Below are 19,460 nucleotides of genomic sequence, written 5' to 3' on the forward strand. Positions count from 1 at the left end.
CACCCCGTACCAGTTCGTAGTTTCTAGTCCCTCCAAAAGCTATAATGCCACAAGGCAGCACATGCTGAGTAACAGACAGAACTAAGTGAAGTGAGACTGGCAAGGTTTGGTTTGTGGGCTGGCTGTGTTCACATGTTGGGACTCTCCTGGGTGGGAGGGGAAATGATATCACTGTCACCAGTTCCTTCGTTTTCCATATCCCAGGGGGAGATAAATAAGGTTAAGTAGTAAAAAGTCTCTGTCTCCCACGCCTACCATCTATTCCAAACCTGAGGAAAGCATTAACTGCTTGGCAACAACAAAGGATAGAAAGAAAGGAAGAGAAAGAAACTGCAGAAGTCGAGACTTGTGTTCTTTGGATGCTGAGATGATGCCTCCAGGGGGCAGCACCAGGGCAGAGAACTAGGCTAAGATCGCTCAGGCCTCCTTTCCTTGGTCTGGGACTCCCCGGGAGTTCCCACCATCACTCCTCCCATTTTATTTTTAGCTGCCAGTGGGAGGGGGCAGGATGGGAGGGAAAGTAAAGAAAACAGAAAAGGAGAGGGACAGAGGCACAGGACTTCTCACGCGGACAGAGAACAAGCAGGCATGGAACTCCCCCTCATCCCTCACCTGCTCTTGCCCGTGATGGTCCTGACAGGTGAGGGAGGTTAATTTCTTGGTTCCTAGGGGGGAGGGAAAGTGTATGGGTTGTTTGGCATTGGGACCTTTAGGGTTAAAATCTTTGGGAGTTAGGGTGAGAAGTTAACATTGATTCTGTGTGTCGTGAGTGTGCATGTTTTCATTCTTATGCCCACACATACGAGTGCTTCGGGATTGAGACTGGCAGGGCCTTGGGTCAGATTTGTGTCCCATTATCTAAAATCTTTATCCTAAGCCCTGGAGGAGTGAGTGGACCAAAAAGAAATATGATGTGACCTTCCACGTGGCTAGTCTGATTCCTATTATCCTCCCAGCTTCCTTCTACCCTTAGTGGTCTCTGGAGCCCGAGGCATAACTAACTGTGTGGTGAGAACTCAGTTTATCTAACCAATGAGCTACAGCTGCTGGTCATACAGCCCTGCCAGTTTCCTGGATGCAAAAAGGCTCACATAGGAAACACCTTTCTGAAAAGGAACGTGGCTTGAGGCAGAGCTTATAGCCATTGGTGGTGGGGGGGTGGGGGTGGCCTGAAAAGGGGTTGCTTGAAAGAAGAGAGCAAGACAGGGAAGAACCATAGGAGGGACCAGAGGCTTGGAATTTTTCCTCACCAGTGCCCTGTAATCTTTGTTTCCTAAAATACCAGCTCTGATTTCTTTACATTTTTTAAATTTAATTTTACTTTTAAGTAAATTCTATGCCCAACATGGGGCTTAAACTAACGACCCTGAGGTCAAGAATAGCATGCTCTACTGACTGAGCCAGCCAGGTACCCCATACTGGCTCTGGTTTTAAAGGGATTGGGGTTGACGGGGGGGGGCAAGAATCAGCCAGGATAAGAGTACGGGATGACTTTAGAGTGGGCTGAAAGTTAAGGAAGAAAGGCAGGTAAGTAGGGGACAGTTGGGAGGGTGGATGAGTTAGAAAAGAAGCGGGTTGTGGGAAACTTTGGGGTGGTGGGACCCTTGGTAACGATGGTTGGCAAACCATGTGTGTGGGCAGGCAAGTGGCCCCACCCAGTTAATTACCACTGAGGTTTCAGGGCTGGAATCATGCAGGGACCTAGACAGTGGAGAAAGAGATTGAGAGTGTGACCCTGACACTGGGAGTCATGAAGAGACAGAGGAGAGACCATTACTCACTAGCCTCCTCTTGCCCTCCCTGAGGTCTTGCGTTTGGGGAGAATCTGGAAGGAACTGTCGTTCTGGGCTGCAGACAGGCCCTCTCCCTCTTTGACTCTTGCAGCTCTGGGGGAGGATGTGTAGGAGGAATGATGTGGAAAAGAGGAACCTGACCCTTCCAGACGTGTCTGTGAATGAGATTTCAGGGGTGGGAATGGAAATACAGCTGCACACTGGTATGGCAGATGGCCACAGGTTAGACTTCTGGACCCAAACACAGGAAGGAGATCATCCTTGCTTGGAGCTCTGAGTACATGAGTAAGAAACAGGGAGATAGCCTGAGATCAGAATGTTCCCTTAGTGCTTCCTCTCTGATTGTACCTCTCGGGGCATTCATTAGCCTCTCTGACTGCTTCCTTCTATCCTTATGACTCTGCCCCCCAGGTCTGTGCTCCCCCTTTAACCTGGATGTGCACCGCCCACGCCTGTTCCCAGGGCCACCTGAGGCTGAATTCGGATATAGTGTCTTACAACATGTCGGGGGTGGACGTCGATGGTGAGGAGGAAACCAGAGGGCCATGGGATTGGGCCTGTGGTAGAGCTCTTAAAGGGGAGGCAAGACAGATGGGAATCTAAATGAATCTGGTCTTTTGGAAGTGGCTGGGTTTCAGGACTTGCTACCCCCATGCATTTTCCCTCTGGCCTATCTCAGAGGTCATGTTCACACGAAGCTTATACTAATGTCCTCCTCCCAGGATGCTGGTGGGTGCCCCCTGGGATGGGCCTTCAGGTGACAGAAGGGGGGACGTTTATCGCTGCCCTGTAGGGGGCTCCCACAGTGCTCCGTGTGCCAAAGGCCACTTGGGTAAGAAGATGCCTCACTCTTCCACTCCTAACCCCTAACCTGATATGCTGGTAGCCACCTCACCTTCACCCGCATATCCCACATACTCCCTTGCGTTTGACTTGATCCTGATCTCATCCGCTTTCCAAATCACCCTAAATTCAAGAACGTCATGTGTGACCCCATGATCTCATTCTCTTCCACCCCCTTCCAACCAGGTGACTATCCACTGGGAAATTCATCTCATCCTGCTATGAATATGCACCTGGGAATGTCTCTACTAGAGACAGACAATGATGGGGGATTCATGGTGAGCCAAGGACAGGGTGGTGGCGGGGTCTCTGAAGGATTTTGGCAGAGAAAAGAGCAGTATGGTAAGGGACATTGGTCTATGTGGAGGGGTCAAGGTCAAGAAGTTTAAACCCCTAGAAAGCAAGGGGGGGATCCCAGGGAGTGGCTTCAGTGCCTCCTTGGACTAGGGGCCAGTGCTGAGAGCGTGCTCCCAAACCCGGGAGGTAAAACTTCCCGCACCCCTCCCCAGGCTTGTGCCCCTCTCTGGTCTCGTGCTTGTGGCTCCTCTGTCTTCAGTTCTGGGATATGTGCCCGTGTAGACGCTTCATTCCGGCCCCAGGGAAGCCTGGCACCCACCGCACAACGTGAGCCAGAAGAAGGGCCTGAGGACTCAGTCCCCAGAACCGGGTGCAGGGTGGGAAAAAGATGGGGCACCAGGGTATGATGCTGGGCAGGGGGCCTGCATAGCTTTCCTCATTGTTACCTAATGTGCCTGCAAAGGTTCCATGTTTCCTAACAGATTAGAATTCAGACTCTTTGCCAGGGCATCAAGACTCCATGAACTGATCTAACCAACTTGAAAAACTCATCTCTCACTGTATCCCTCCACGCACTGTGCCTTGGCCATGGCATTTCCCTCCCCATTCTCCTCTTTGTCATCTATTTTTATACCTCCCTGTCCTTTTATTTAAAGTGTTCCCCATGCAAATGCTTTTCTTATATTCTCTTCTCCTTAAACATCTTCTGTTGCCGCCCCCTTTGATTCCCTACCATCAGAACTGACCCTCTGCTGTCCTACAGCACACAGCGATGCTCTGTTTCTCCCTAGCACTAATTCCTCCTCCTCCTCCCTTTGTCTCCTTCTTCTTCCTCTTCTTCTCCCTCTTCTCCTCCTTCTCTTTCTTCTTCTTGCAAATTGTATGCATGCCCATCTCCTCTTTTAGTCATTTCTACATTGACCCAGGGCCTGGCATACTACCTTCCCTGCATGTTCAGAAGTGCCTAAAATGTGTTTGGATGGAATGTACCCTCCTGTAACCTCTTCCCTTGTTGTCCCCATGCCCAATATCCTTCTACCCTCTGTTCCTCACCAGCATCCCCCTCCTCCTAGGCTGTCCCACCTACATGGATGTTGTCATTGTCTTGGATGGCTCCAATAGCATCTACCCCTGGTCTGAAGTTCAGACTTTCCTACGAAGACTGGTAGGGAGACTGTTTATTGACCCGGAGCAGATACAGGTAAGAGAAAGCAGTATGGGTGGGCTTGGAGGGGGAGAGACCGGCGGGGACGGGAGAAGAATGTAGGTAGTATCTTCAGTAGTATCCAAATGCCCCTCCCCCTGCCCTCACATGCTATCTTCTCCCTCAGTACACGCATTCCATGTGGCTGCACACTTTGTTCTCAGGTGGGACTGGTACAGTATGGGGAGAGCCCCGTGCACGAGTGGTCCCTGGGAGATTTCCGAACCAAGGAAGAAGTGGTGAGGGCAGCGAGGAACTTGAGTCGGCGAGAGGGACGAGAAACAAAGACTGCCCAAGCAATCCTGGTGGCCTGGTGAGGCATTGGGAAGGGGAGCCTGGGAGGCCAGAGTGAGGAGGGCCTAGAAGGGTCAGGGAAGGGTCTGGAGTACAGTACATCCATCCCAAGGTGTCTGGCGTGCTCTCCTTTGTGCGCACACGGGCGGGTGGGGAAGGCCAAGCTGGCTGTCATTGCACGCCCTTCTCGTCGCATTCTTCCAAGTGTCTATGTCTGTGTCTTTCCATGTTTCTGATTTATTTGTCTCTGTAGACGGCACTTTCTCTATCCCTGCACTCTCACTTTGATCTTGGCCTTCAGGTGCTCCACTCCTCGTGTCCTAGCCCACTTGCCAAATGTGATTCAGAACTCATCTCTGGGAAGACTCCCCTGTCCTGACCACTCTCCTTGATTTTACAATTCTCTGAGTACGTGTCCTCTCTCCAATGCAGTATTTGCTGAATGAATCTATGAGCGAATGGATTGTTGAGTTACTTGCATGGAGGACATGTGCTCTCTATGCTTGTTGACCCTCAGACATTTTAGCCCTTACTGTGTGCCAGCCTCCACGCCACACACTGTCAAGGAGATGGACTGACCTTGGGGAACTGCCGACGGCGGGGTGTGTGTGTGTGTGTGTGTGTACGCGAGATCATACCTCACGCCTTTCTCTCTCTTCTCAGCACAGAAGGATTCAGTCTGTCCCGTGGGGGCCGGCCAGAGGCTGCCAGGCTGCTGGTGGTTGTCACTGACGGAGAGTCGCATGACGGCGAGGAGCTTCCTGCCGCCCTAAAGGCCTGTGAGGCTGGAAGAGTGACCCGCTATGGGATCGCGGTGAGAATCTCCTCTGGATCTGGCAGGACGGAGGGGCGATGGTGACACTGAGGACTGGGAATTTGAAGAAAATGGGCATTAACCGCGTTCCAGAGATCGGCCACATTTCCCTTCCTTCACGTTAGTTGGCTGTGTTCTGTGCCAGCTCGAGCACCTCGCTCCGCATAGCTAACTGACCCCACCTGGCTCTCCTGACCCCAGGTCCTTGGCCACTACCTCCGGCGGCAGCGAGACCCCACGTCTTTCCTGCGGGAAATCAGGACGATTGCCAGTGACCCAGATGAGAGATTCTTCTTCAACGTCACAGATGAAGCTGCGCTGACTGACATTGTGGACGCACTAGGAGACCGGATCTTTGGCCTCGAGGGTAACGCCCACCCTAGAGAAATGGGGGACAGGGAGAACAGGGGGTTCCGGGTGTAGGTGGGGTTCTGTGATGAGTTCAGTAAGTCAAAGGAAATGTCTTCCCTGATACTGCCTTGATATTTTCGCTTGCTCAAGGGTCCCATGGAGAAAATGAAAGCTCTTTTGGGCTGGAAATGTCTCAGATTGGTTTCTCTACTCATCGGCTGAAGGTTGGACGGAATTCTGACTCCTCTGTGACCCCTCTTAACATCTGACTCCTCCCAACCTGAGCCTCAGGCAACTTCAACCCAGGGCTCTTCTAGATTCCTCCTTTAACCAGTGTCCACGCTGACCTTGCCATGCCTTTCCAACTGACCCCAGCACATTCTTAGTGACCTTCTCACTCCTGGCGTTTTTCCTCCTCATTTCCTCTTGTCTTTTCAAGTGACCCCATCTCTTTCTGCCAAACAGGATGGGATTCTCTTTGGAATGGTGGGGGCCTATGACTGGGGGGGCTCCGTGTTATGGCTTGAAGAAGGTCACCGCCTTTTCCCCCCACGGACAGCCCTGGAAGATGAGTTCCCCCCTGCTTTGCAGAACCACGCAGCCTACTTGGGTGAGTAGCAGAGGGCTGCCGGGGATGAGGGGGTGAGGAAGAAGTGTTTCATCAGTGGGGGGTATGAGAGCAGTTTCTCACTGATCTGCTACTTTTCCTCGGGACCTCCTCCTGTGCCTCTAGGAAACCCTCCTCCTCTGACCGCATCTTTTTCCCCTTTTACCCCTGATTCCCTGCCCACTTCTAGGTTATTCTGTTTCCTCCATGCTTTTGCGGGGTGGACGCCGCCTCTTTCTCTCAGGGGCTCCTCGGTTTAGACATAGAGGAAAGGTCATCGCCTTCCAGCTTAAGAAAGATGGGGCTGTGAGGGTTGCCCAGAGCCTCCAGGGGGAGCAGGTAGGGCATCCACAGGAGGGTGGGACCCTTGGATCCTGAGGGACCTTCGGGCTGTGGGGGAAGAAAGGGAAGGGCCAAGAGAGGAGCCTGAGAAGTCTGTTGAATTGTGGTTGGCAGAGTGTGTCAGGGGTGTGAGGGCCAGACCGGCAGGCTGGCGGATACATCTCACTTGTCCACAACCACCTTGTCTTTTTCTCTGGGGTCCCCGCTCCCCACCACTCCCCAGATCGGCTCCTACTTCGGCAGTGAACTCTGTCCGTTGGATACGGACGGGGATGGAACAACCGATGTCTTACTTGTGGCTGCCCCCATGTTCCTGGGGCCCCAGAACAAGGAGACAGGACGTGTTTATGTGTATCTGGTGGGTCAGGTGAGACTTGCTGGGATCCCCTTGAACCTGTCTGTGGAGGGCAGAGGGAGGAAGGGAGGGAAGGCGCATCCCTTCACGGGCTGGCTGAGAGGTTGGGATTGCCAGGTCAGCATCTTCTGTCGTCTCCCTCCACCAGCAGGCCTTGCTGACACTCCAGGGGACACTTCAGCCAGAACCCCCCCAGGATGCTCGGTTTGGCTTTGCCATGGGTGCCCTTCCTGATCTGAACCAAGACGGTTTTGCTGACGTGGCTGTGGGGGCGCCCCTGGAGGATGGACATCATGGAGCCCTGTACCTATATCATGGCACCCAGAGTGGACTCAGGCCCCGGCCCGCCCAGGTCAGGAGTGTCCAGATCAAGCAGGGGCGTGGGTGGGCAGAAGGAGAAGGGGGCTGCACTCCTTGTTCGTCAATGTTTCCCTGACCTTGAGACCCAAACCGGACAAGTGCTCTTTTATCAGTGGTCAAAAAGGTGAGGTGGTAAGGTAGGATACAGGTTGCTGTCCTAGGGACTCCTGAACCCAGGCTAGCTTCTCTTATTCCTTCCTATTCTCTTTCTCTCTCTCTCTTTTTTTTTAAAGATTTTATTTATTTGAGAGAGAGAGAGAAAGTGTACAAGCCAGAGGGGAGAGGCAGAGGGAGAAGCAGTCTCCTCGCTGAGCAGGGAGCCCGATGCAGGGCTTAACCAACTGAGCCACCCAGGCGCCCCTCTTCTTATTCTCTTATTCCTTCTTGCATGTGTGCCGGGCGGGTGGTCTGGGTCACCAGGCGTAAGCGTCTCTGCTCACTCTCCCCTCTCTTCCTCTCAGAGGATTGCTGCCATCTCCATGCCACAGGCCCTCAGCTACTTTGGCCGGAGTGTGGACGGCCGGCTGGACCTGGATGGAGATGACCTGGTAGACGTGGCTGTGGGCGCCCAGGGGGCAGCCGTCCTGCTCAGGTGAGCCGTCCCATCTCAGGAGGCGGTGGACAGTATGGTGTAGCTGTTAAAAGCAAGGGCTTGGGAGTCACAGACTTAGATATGGATTTTTTTTTAAGATTTTATTTATTTGAGAGAGAGTGTGAGCAAGAGAGAACACAAGCCGGGGGAGGGGCAAGGGAGAAGGAAGAGCAGGTTCCCTGCTGAGCGGGGAGCCCCATGCAGGACTCGATCCCAGGACCCTGGGATCATGACCTGAGCCGAAGGCAGACGCGTAACTGACTGAGCCACCTAGACGCCCTAGATTTGGATTTCTTGACCAACTCGCTCTGTTCCTCCATTTCCTCGTCTTTAAAATGGGAATAACAGCGCCTACCTCATAGGCTTGCTGTGAGGGTTTGCTGTCTCAATGGGGTAAAGATCTTGACGCGGTGCCTAGCACAGGGCAAGTACTTCTCCAGTGTCAGCTGTTATCTTTCTGCAGGAAGGTTCCGGGGAGGGCGACACGTGTACATCTAGCCCCTGGTTCTTGCCTCTGGCCTTTGGGAGGCCAACACTGTGGACTGCCTTTTTCAAAGGGCTTTCCTCTTACTGCTAGAATTTCTTTACCGCCCTGCTCCCAGCTCCCGGCCCATTGTCCACCTGGCCCCCTCACTGGAGGTGAGCCCGCCAGCCATCAGTGTGGTTCAGAAGGACTGCAGCCGGCGAGGCCAGGAGGCAGCCTGCCTTTCTGCAGCCCTTTGCTTCCAAGTGACCTCGCGCACTCCTGGCCGCTGGGATCGCCGATTCTGTGAGTGACCAGAGCGTCCTAAGCACCTCTCAACCCCGCCTGCCTTGGTCTCTGGACCTCTCTTCACCCTCGCTCCTGCCTGCCCCATCCAGATTTGCGGTTTACAGCATCCCTGGATGAGTGGACGGCGGGGGCACGTGCTGCGTTTGATGGCTCTGGCCAGAGGCTGTCCCCTCGGAGGCTCCGGCTCAGCGTGGGGAATGTCACTTGTGAGCAGCTGCGCTTCCATGTGCTGGTGAGCAGGGGCAGTGAGGGCTTTGTGTCAGGGCCTGGGAGCGAGGGGAAGGCTGAGTGGAGGAGGCATTCCTGCTGGATTGGCCAAAAAGCCCAGGCCGAGGGCGGGAAAGCGGGGAAGTTCAGCGTCTGGAGGCAGGCTGATCTAGCCCCTGACTGTGAACCCGGGCTAGTCACACAACTGCACACCTCAGGTTCCTTGCCTGACAGGAGGAGATGCTGCTAACAGCCCCACCGTGGGAGTTGTGTTAGAACTCAATGTGGTGCTATTGACAAAACCTTAGGACAGTACCCAGCACATCGAAGGAGTTCAGCACGTGATCACTGTAATCATCCCATTCTGCCAGGGGCCTGGGCTGTACCCCTAATCCAGGCTCCCCGTGATCCTTGACTCTGGTTTTCCTCAGGACACCTCAGATTACCTCCGGCCACTGGCCTTGACTGTGACCTTTGCATTGGACAACACCACGAAGCCAGGGCCTGTGCTGGATGAGGCCTCTCCCACCTCCATACGAAAGCTGGTTAGCGGTGCCAAGCCCTGCCCTGCCCCTGGGCCTCAACACTGCCCTTCTCAGTGAATTCGAGAGACATGGAGGGTGGACACCTGATATCACAGCAAAATCTGACCTGGGCGTCCGCTCTTCTCTTTCCACTTTTCCCCTGATTCCATTCCTTTCTCCTTGCCTTCCTATCAGGCCTCAGCCCCTTCTTTCCACTCTAGGTCCCCTTCTCGAAGGATTGTGGCCCTGACAATGAATGTGTCACTGACCTGGTGCTTCGAGCTAATATGGACATCAAAGGCTCCAGGTGGGACAGACATGAACTGGCCAAACCAGGGTGACCTGAGACAGACCGGAAGGAACTTGAAGGGAGCTGGAGGGTTGTTTCTTGCCCAGGAAAGCAGAAGTGATGCTTTAGGCGCTTTTCAACTCCTGGGCTCTCCTTTATCCACCACTCCTAGGAAGGACCCGTTCGTAGTTCGAGGAGGTCGGCAGAAAGTGTTGGTGTCAGCAACTCTGGAGAACAGGAAGGAAAATGCCTACAACACTAGCCTGAGTCTCAGCTTCTCTAGAAACCTCCACCTGGCCAGTTTCATGCCTCAGGTGACTGGGGTGGGGGAGGTTTGGGAGCAGTCAGGGCAGGAGGAGGAAGAAGACTGAGGTATTGGCCTCGGCTGTGAAGGGCTCAAGAGGGAGGCTCAGTGCTTGGAGGCTGCGGGCAGGAGAGCACTTGCAGCCTCAGCTCCAGCCCCCACCCCCACTCCTCTGCTCTTAGAAGGACAGCCCAGTGAAGGTGGAATGCTCCGCCCCTTCCCCTCATGTCCGGCTTTGCAGTGTGGGGCACCCTGTCTTTCAGACCGGAGCCAAGGTGAGTGGGGGCCCGGAATGAGAGAGCGGCTCTGAGAGGGCAGGGGCTGGAACCTGGGGGTCTGGGAGTTTAGGGAAGGAGATACACAAGGGCTCCTGTTGCCCTGCTGGCCTCATGAAGAGGAATACACCATGACCCCATATGACCCCAGGTGACGTTCCTGCTGGAGTTTGAGTTTAGCTGCTCTTCCCTCCTGAGCCAGGTCCTTGTGAGGCTGACTGCCACCAGGTGAGAACAACGGGAACTTCCTCCCAGGCCTCTCCTGTTGGGTCTTGTCGGGGAAGGGGTGTCTGAGAGGGGGGCCGGGATGTGAGCCTCTCCCCCTGACCCTACAGCGATAGCCTGGAGAGAAATGGGACCCTTCAAGATAACACAGCCCAGACCTCAGCCTACATTCAATACGAGCCCCACCTCCTATTCTCCAGGTATGGCTCAGCTCCCCACTAGGACCCTGTTCTGACCCCAGGCTCATACTCTGTTTCCTCCCTTTCCTTCCATGTGTTTTGGTGTTTCCCCCAAACCCTTGGGGCTGCTCCAACTTTTTGCCCTCAATCCCACTCGAGTTGAACCTTTTGAGTACCTTACTTTCCTAGGTATGGGTATACCTGTGTGTTCTAGGCATAGGGCTTTGCTAGAGGCCCCGGGGATTGAAGCTGGGGTGAGGGGTGTGGGATGTGACCTTAAAGCTTGTAACGAGTCTACGTCATGTCCCATGTCGATCTTCTTTATGTACCCCCATCTCTTTATCCATGTGCTGGCTCTGCCTTCCCTGAATCCATGTCTGTGTGCTGATCATATGCCCCTGTGTCTGTGTCACGGCTGTGACCATGTACTTCCTGACTTGGTGTCCACGCAGTGAGTCCACTCTGCACCGCTATGAGGTTCACCCATACGGGACCCTCCCAGTGGGTCCCGAATTCAAAACCACTCTTAGGGTGAGAAGCTGGAGGGGCCTTGGCATGAACAGGAGGAGGGGGAGGAGTCCTGGGCAAAGGAGGGGGCAAGTGTCTCTTAGATTTCCAGTGGCATCGAGGGTAAAGGGGAACAGATGAGGAAGGATCTTCTGTCTCCCACTTCTTCCCATTCCCAATCCTCCTCTTAGGTTCAGAACCTTGGCTGCTATGTGGTCAGTGGCCTCATCATCTCTGCCCTCCTTCCAGCTGTAGCCCATGGGGGCAATTACTTCCTGTCGTTGTCTCAAGTCATCACTAACAATGTGAGTTTGGGCTAAGGATGGATGGAACCCTGCCACCTTGATCTGTTGAACTGGCCCAGTCCCCTATCTGCAGGTCACTGCTCTCAGGGCTCCTCCCTCTGGGAGACCTTTCTTTTACCCATGTGGCTTCTCTGGGGAGAACAAAAGGGACGGCCCGGGGAAGGACCACAGAGCGTGCGTGGGTAGCGCACTCGTGCTCGGCCTGGAGAGGCTGGCCTCTCCCCTTCGAGAGGGTCGCTCAAGCTGCATCTCCCTCTAGGCAAGCTGCACAGTACAGAATCTGACCGAGCCCCCGGGGTCCCCTGTGCACCCGGAGGAGTTTCAGCACACAAACAGACTGGTATGAGTCACAAGAAGGTGAAGATGTCCAGAGTGGGAATGCAGCGGGGAGCGGGAGACTTTGGAGGCTTGGGACAGGGGATAGAACCTGGAGTGGGGAGGGGCGGTTTTTCCACCCCCAGATCCTGATCTGTCTCTCTCTTCTGGCAGAATGGGAGTAACACTCGCTGTCAGGTCGTGAGGTGCCACCTTGGGCGACTGGCAAAGGGGACCGAGGTCTCTGTGGGACTGCTGAGGCTGGTTCACAATGAATTTTTCCGGAGGGTAAATCTTTTCTTCTACTCTCCTCTTCCACTCCTACCTGGAACTTCAGCATAGTTTTTGGAACAGACTCACGTTCAAGTTCCAGCGTTACCCTGTATAAGCTGTTGGACCTTGAGCAAGTTATTCACTGTCTCTCTGATTCTTTCTCTTCATCTCTAAAGTGGGGAAGATAATACCCTACTTCACGGGGTTGTATAGAATAAATGAATAATGAGATGGTTTCATTAAAGCTAGTTGTTATCCTTGTATTTTCCTCTGTTTATCATCCCTTGGTGCTATATCAATACTGCACATTTATAGGATACCTAGATTCAGCCAATTAATAATCTATCAAGTGCCTACTCTATAAAGGGACCTGTGTTAGGTAGACACTGAGGAGACTATCCCCAACACTTAGCACCATGCCTAACTCATTATAGTGACTCAGTACATTTCTCGTAAATGAATGAATAAATAGTTGATATTACATGCATGATAGGACGGTAATGGGAAGCAAGATTGCATAGCTGAAAGGGATCTAGGTCATGAAAGTTCTCGAAAGCTAGGGAGATGAAATTGAGCTCAATGTGATGGGCAGTCAGAGTCAGTGTGAGTTTCTGAGCAGGGAAACAACATCTTAATTATAACAGCTATTAATTATAACAGCTATAACAACTACTAGGGGTGATTTACTTTGAAGAGCACAAGATCCCTGGGATGTAGGCATATTTTATGGGAAAGTCAAGTCTGAAACACCATCCTTCTCTAAGTCTGTTTCTCTCTTTGTCTGTCTTCGGTATACTTTTTTCATTCATTTGTGTATTTTTTCAATAAGGCTTTATTGAGAAACCAGTGTATACTTGGCACTGTGCTAGGCCCTAGGTACTGGAGACACATTTGTTTTTAAGACACAGCTCTTGACCTCAAGGATCTTCTAGTCCAGTGGTGAAAGACAGAGAGGTAAACAGAATATTATCTTAATCCAGGGTGGTGGGGGTTAGGAGGAAACACTTCCCTAATTCCTGGAGGGGTGACGTCTAAACTTCAGCCTGAAGGAAGGGTAGGGGTTAGCCAAAGAAAGGGGAGTTAAATAATACCGGGTAGAGCAAACAGCACATATGAAGGGCCAGAGGCTTTCCCTCTATTACCCTTCCTCTCTTTCTCCATTGATCTCTAGCCTTTTCTCTGGTCCGGAAGATTCTGGAAGTTGTGCCTACCAGCTTCATCTGTGCTGTTGGGGTTCTAAGACCACACCACCTGATGATGGCCCATTTTCAATGTCTTCCCATCCACTTGTTCCCCAGGCCAAATTCAAGTCTCTGACAGTGGTCAGCACCTTTGAGCTGGGAGCTAAGGAGGGCAGTGTCCTACGGCTGACGGAAGCCTCTCGTTGGAGTGAGGTGGGACTGGAGCCTGAGTGTGAGAGCCATGGAAAGAGTGAGGGTGAAAATGGGGCAAGGGCACCTGGGTTTTTTGTTTTGTTTTGTTTTGTTTTTTTAGAACAGAGACACCCTCATTAGGCAGCAGCTGGGGAGTCAGAAGTGATAAATCAGGATGCGGGGGTCCCATTGCCTTTGTTCCTGCCTCAGTTGCTTTCTTTTTATTCTTCCATTTTGAGGCTTCTACTGCACCCCTATAACGTGAGGTGAGGCTAGCTGGGAGAAAGGGTACAAGCACCAAACAGCTGTCCCCCCATACAGAGCCTGCTGGAGGTGATTCAGACCCGCCCTGTCCTCATCTCCCTGTGGACCCTCATCGGCAGTGTCCTGGGAGGGCTGCTCCTGCTCGCTCTCCTTGTCTTCTGGCTTTGGAAGGTAAGCGCTGCTTCGGAGGGACGTATGGGGCATGACGCCCATGGGTTGAGGGCTCCTTGATCATAGCAGGGAGAAGTGGATTTCTGCTGGGCAGCCAAGCAGGCTGTGGGTGTCCTGCCCGGGTCTCTTTCACTATACTCTACAAATGTTGGTAGAATTAAACTAAGCCGAATAAAATAAACTAGAATCTCATTTTTGGAAGCAGAACAAAAGTGAAGATTTCAGATATGTCTGAGGGCTGCTGGCAAGGTCCCCAGGCAGGACATTTGGTGATGACTCTTATCTCTTCCTCTACAGCTTGGCTTCTTCTCCCGAAAGAAAATCCCCGAGGAAGAAAAAAGAGAAGAGAAATTGGAGCAATGAATGTAGAATAAAGCCCTAGAAAGTCCTCTTGGCAGCTTTTCCAAAAGACTTGCGTAAGAGCCGAGGTTTGGGGGCTCAGATGGACAAGAAGAGCCTCTAGACTGTCTCCCCAGACCTGCAGCCTGACTTGACTTTTGAGTCATGAGGATGCTGCTGGCAAGAGATGAGGCCTTACCTCAGACGAGAAGGGCTGGCACCAAACCAGAAACACTCTCCCCCTGTGCTTCCCTTCTCATGATCTGCCTCCACCGCCAACACCGGGGCCTTGGTTTGGGGCCCCTTTTTCCTTATCCCCAGGAATCAAGAATTTTTTGCTTAGGTTCCCTGACTCCTTTTAGATGCCCCCTACATCCTCCCTCAAATTTGGAAAGGATGAGGGCTGTCTTCCTCCATTCCCTGCCTCTCACCTTCCTGCCTGCTCCCCACTCCACAGAAGGGAGCTGACGTTGGCTTCGAAAAGTAAAGTCAACATCTGCTGCTTTCCTGTGGAGTCTGGTGATTCAGAGAGCCGGATGGGGAGAGTCAACAGGAAAAAAGGAGGGAGGAGGAAAAGCCACAAGAGACATTCTGTACAATTCCAAGGAACAGAGAAGCCCTTAGACGGGCAACTGCCATCCCCCTGAAACCTGAGACTTCGTGCCCTAGCCCGCCCTCAGGTGCCTGTGAAAGCGAGCTGCCCCAGGCCTGCCGGGCGTGGGTTTCCCAACTTGTGGCCTTCCCTGGGAGCAAAGCCAGGACCGGCGACCCGATTCTCTGGAGCCAGGGGCCCCCGGGTGGCTAGAGCTGGAATAGCAGAGAAGCGTCGCCTGGGTTTGGTCTCGGCCAGTGGAGAGAGTGGGATAACCTGGGTGGTGTTTTCTCCTCTCTCCGGCCTCACACACTCATGAGCCCTCCTTGGGGCCACCTTAAAGAAGCTAGAGAGAAGGGAGATGATTTCTTCTTGATGGTGGGAATCCCTTTCCCCGGCTTTGGGAAGCAGCAGCTCCATGGGCTCTAAACTAGTCAGGTCTGCCTTGATGAAGAAGCCAAAGTGGGTAGCAGGAGGTCTCTGGGGAGCAAGCCCTTGCTTGCTTAGCATTGGTGGTGTGGCACAAATAGCTCCTAGGAAAATGTTTCTGGGGCAACAGCAGTCGTTCCTGGTAAGGCTTCTCTGGTGGAATCAGTTTGCCAGCCCTTGCCTGATAATTTACTGGAAAGTCCCAGTTCCTATCTCTGGGTCACCTCACCCCCTCTCCTCCCATTTTGTGGTCATGGCCAGTAGGAGAATTAGATTCTCACCAACAACTGGGTAACTTATATTTCTTTGTAATCAAGACTTTGGATACCAAAGTTTGTTACTGGTCTCCAAGGTGCGGCTCTGATGACCGTTTGAAGAATCTGCACGAGTTTCATGCTGAGAAGAGAGGAGACCTGACCGGGCAGTTGACCAGCAGCCACAGAACTTGTTCTCCAGGGCTGTTCTTGAGGCCTGGCCACAGTGTTTACCTTGGCATGTCTCTGGTCTTTTGCAGGACATTGTCTCTGTTTCCTAGCAAAGTGGACAGCATATCAGATGGTCAGAACAAATAAGGTTCAGTGTCAAATGACTCCTGGCTCTCTTTGAGTCCCTAGGATATGGACTGCTCAAGGATGGTGAGAGGGAGATTCTTGGACCCCACAACCTTATACAGTTGAGTGTCTGGAAGGCAAAGTTATAAGACATTCAAAATGTTTTCTGTGACTCTCCCACTGGAGATGTCTTCTAGCCTCCTGCAACCCTCACCTATTTAAGTGACTACAGCGTACAAAACATGTAGGTTTGGCAAGCACATAGGCCTGGACTGAAACCCCATGTCTGCCGTTTATTAGGTGTGTGGCCTTGAGCAAGTCATAACTACCCTGAGGCTCAGAAAACAGTAAGAGGCTGTGTGGGACAGGGGTTAAGAATGAAGCCAGATTTGGGTTTAAATCTCAGCTATACCACTTTTTGACCTTGGACAGATGTAATTTCTTTAAGTCTGGGCTTTCTTGTCTTTAAACTTACTAGGGTTGTGAAGACCAAATGAGATCATTCAAGTAAAGTGAGCATATACTGAGTACTCAATAAAGGTTAACTATTGTTCTAAAAATATTTTGTTATAAAATGATTGGCCTTCCTGTGTATTGTGAGGATTAAGTCAGAAGGTATATTGAAGCCCCAGGTGGTTCTCCTAATCAGGTGCTCCACGTCCCCTTCACCCAGGTCCCGAAGATTTGTTTCCTCTATGTGCTGTTGTCTCCTGCCACTAAATCTTATCCTATGCCTCACCCCCTTTGAAATAAGCCCTCATGCCCACTAAGACAATACTCAGAAGGTTCTAATGATAGAAGTCAAGTCTATTTGATTTTTTTTAGACATCCAATGTCCTTCTAGTACCCTCAAGGAACATGTGCACTGAAACAACAGCCTTAGAAATACGACCATGTCTCTCTGTTGCCTAACTCCAGAAATGGTGGCCAGTCTGGCCAATAGGCAGAGACAAGCATTCTGTGGCAAGCTGGTGAGTTATTTGTGGCAGGAGGAGTGTGGGGACCCACAGTGCACTTCACAAAAGCTATCGCTTGCTCAGCCTTTATGGAGCATAGTCTTTCTGGTGACGTGGAGAGATCTTCCCTCTTTATCCCCAGTCAGCACCGAACGGGAGAGGGATTTCTCTGAGGACTGGTTCATCTAATTCTTTATCCATGTGATTAAAAGAGCATCTGAAATCTTTTCCTCCACCTAGAGATCCCTCTCTTCTCTATCCTTCAGCTCCAGAGTGGGACTTTCTGTAACCCAACCTATTCTTCAATAGGCCTCTTCCTTTGAAGCAGAGCCAGTTTGAGAAGCCACTGTGGAAACAACAGGCTCTCCTCAGACACAGGAGTGTCCCTTCCTTTCTTCTCATTGTTGCTTCTTCATTCCCTCCTTCATCTTTCGTTCACTCATCAGACATTAAGTCTGTGCCTAACATGTGCCTAGGTGAAGAGAACAATATAAAATACAACTCCTACCATCAAAGAGCCCAGTCTCGTAGGAAAAACAAACATGGAAACCACTAATGGCAAAGGTGGCTGCTATACGACACAGCAGTAAGGACCGGAAATGTGTCACGCACAAGAGGCACGCTTTTTTGAGTAGGGCTGGCAGGGTTGTAAGGGAAATCTTTACCAGAAAAAAAAAAATTGGCTTGAGGGGCCAGCAAGTGTGAGAGGAGGCATCCCGGAGAGGATTCATCACCGGTGGGGAGGGGAACTGTAGTGAATTAGAAGAGCCTGAGCACTGGGCTGTTTGTGGCCATGGTGAGAGATGGGACTGGAGAAGGCAAGCTGCGGCTCCTGCTGGGCCTTGCAAACCACGTGAAGAGCTGAGCTTTAGCAAGTAGGCTTTCGGCTCTCGTAGGCCTCTGAGTGGTGGCTCTGGCCACAGGGAAGAGAAGATGTCAAGAAAGAAAAAAAGGTTTTTTTTTTTTTTTTAAAGATTTTATTTATTTATTTGACAGAGATAGAGACAGCCAGCGAGAGAGGGAAGACAGGCAGGGGGAGTGGGAGAGGAAGAAGCAGGCTCACAGCGGAGGAGCCTGATGTGGGGCTTGATCCCATAACACCGGGATCACGCCCTGAGCTGAAGGCAGACACCCAACCACTGTGCCACCCAGGCGCCCCAAAAAGTTTTTTTTTTTAAGTAGTCTCCATGCCCAACATGGGGCTTGAACTCACAGCCCTGAGATGAAGAGTCACATGCTCTACCAGCTGAGCCAGCCAGGCGTCCTGAGAAGGAATTTTTGAGACATTGTATGGTGCAACTGAGTAAGTTTTGGTACGTAGCCCGGGGATAGGACCTGTGGGCAGAAAGAGCTGCACTTTTGCCATATGAAGCTGGCGGTTATATGCTTAGTGCTCAAGGGGGAGAGGACATGGGGGGGGGTATTAGATCATAAGTATCGTCTTCGAATTTCTACTCGTAAAACCCCCTTTGCGCGATTTATCTGGTGATTTTCCTTCAGTTCAATATTAACTGTCAGTGAAATTCACAGGCGGTGATGAGACCTTTTATTTATTTATTTATTTATTTATTTATTTATTTATTTATTTATTCGACAGAGATAGAGACAGCCAGCGAGAGAGGGAACACAAGCAGGGGGAGTGGGAGAGGAAGAAGCAGGCTCATAGCGGAGGAGCCTGATGTGGGGCTCGATCCCATAACGCCAGGATCACGCCCTAAGCCGAAGGCAGGCGCTTAACCGCTGTGCCACCCAGGCGCCCCGAGACCTTTTAAGAACGTAGCAACGAGCACGCATTTGATCCTTATGAAAACGACGCATGTGAAACTTCTGGGCTAAGGGTGAACATGTTTCTGCTTCTGTCCCTCATCATTTCCCCCGACCAATCTTCAGTCCTTAAATCTTTAAAGTTGTTGAAAAGCAAAGGGCTGGGGCGCCTGGGTGGCATAGCAGTTAAGCGTCTGCCTTCGGCTCAGGGCGTGATCCCGGCGTTGTGGGATCGAGCCCCACATCAGGCTCCTCCGCTGGGAGCCTGCTTCTTCCTCTCCCACTCCCCCTGCTTGTGTTCCCTCTCTCGCTGGCTGTCTCTATCTCTGTCGAATAAATAAGTAAAATCTTTGAAAAAAAAAAAAAGAAAAGAAAAGGGCTCATCTTCTGTAACTTCTTCAAGCTGACAGGGGTCATGGAGATGTCCCCACCTATGGACCAAAATTGGTCACAATCTGTCCCTACAAGTAACTATTATGGAAGGCCACTGCTGTAGAGTCCAGAGGGGACACTGAGGTGAATTTGTTTTGAGTAGTAAGGGTCACCTATCGGCTGGGCAAAGGAGTCAGGAACTGCTTGCATGGATCTCAACAATAGAGAAGAACAAAGCAAAAGAGACAACATATTAGGATTCATATTATAATAAAAATAAGAAATGTGATAAGAAGACCCTTTAGGGTAAACCACAGTCCAACCTCCTGACCAGGAATTTAACCAATCATTAAAGCCTTTAAGGCAATGCAGGGTCTTTAAGAGCACAGATTTTGTTATTTATATCAGTAAGTAATCCTGTTATATTTTTGTTGCAATCTGGAATGCAGACACAACATTCCACTTTAATAATGGCACATGTTCCTCTTTGTGGTGCTAAGATATCTAATGTCATTCTATTTCGTAGAACTCCTTTACACATTAGAGTTACTTTAGTGTTTAATAATGTAGTGTTATCTTGAGAGTCATTTAAGGCCTTAATTGTGTACTTATCAAGGGCCAT

At 51.5% G+C, this 19,460-nt stretch overlaps 1 protein-coding gene across 3 annotated transcripts; it reads left to right on the forward strand.

The window, feature by feature from the left end:
- The first annotated feature begins 73 nt into the window (after positions 1-73).
- On the forward strand, positions 74-16,306 carry ITGA10 (integrin subunit alpha 10). Of its 3 annotated transcripts, none has more exons than XM_057310319.1 (30): positions 74-640; positions 2,205-2,316; positions 2,516-2,625; positions 2,823-2,914; positions 3,146-3,260; positions 4,007-4,134; positions 4,302-4,450; positions 5,095-5,245; positions 5,447-5,612; positions 5,747-5,820; positions 6,062-6,206; positions 6,394-6,542; positions 6,769-6,912; positions 7,049-7,252; positions 7,722-7,852; positions 8,455-8,621; positions 8,714-8,856; positions 9,263-9,376; positions 9,577-9,662; positions 9,817-9,958; positions 10,134-10,223; positions 10,375-10,451; positions 10,559-10,648; positions 11,080-11,158; positions 11,326-11,439; positions 11,699-11,779; positions 11,929-12,042; positions 13,326-13,421; positions 13,722-13,835; positions 14,133-16,306. In XM_057310319.1, exons 1-30 carry the CDS (start codon positions 589-591, stop codon positions 14,196-14,198), a joined length of 3,495 nt encoding a protein of 1,164 aa, XP_057166302.1. In that variant the 5' UTR covers positions 74-588; the 3' UTR covers positions 14,199-16,306. The 3 variants fall into 3 exon arrangements, with proteins under 3 accessions (XP_057166302.1, XP_048076475.1, XP_026344843.2); XM_048220518.2 differs by having other exon boundaries at positions 76-640; positions 7,052-7,252; positions 10,131-10,223; XM_026489058.4 differs by having other exon boundaries at positions 77-640; positions 10,131-10,223.
- Positions 16,307-19,460: the final 3,154 nt, after the last annotated feature.

Source organism: Ursus arctos, unplaced genomic scaffold (assembly GCF_023065955.2).
Source record: "Ursus arctos isolate Adak ecotype North America unplaced genomic scaffold, UrsArc2.0 scaffold_12, whole genome shotgun sequence".
Lineage (NCBI taxonomy): Eukaryota > Metazoa > Chordata > Mammalia > Carnivora > Ursidae > Ursus > Ursus arctos.

Excerpts from the sequence above, each read along its gene's own strand:
- ITGA10 (XM_026489058.4), top strand. The coding sequence starts at position 589 with ATGGAACTCCCCCTCATCCCTCACCTGCTCTTGCCCGTGATGGTCCTG. Across the intron at positions 5,821-6,061 it reads TCTCTACTCATCGGCTGAAG|GATGGGATTCTCTTTGGAAT; the intron begins GTTGGACGGAAT and ends TCTGCCAAACAG. Across the intron at positions 13,422-13,721 it reads AAGCCTCTCGTTGGAGTGAG|AGCCTGCTGGAGGTGATTCA; the intron begins GTGGGACTGGAG and ends CCCCCCATACAG.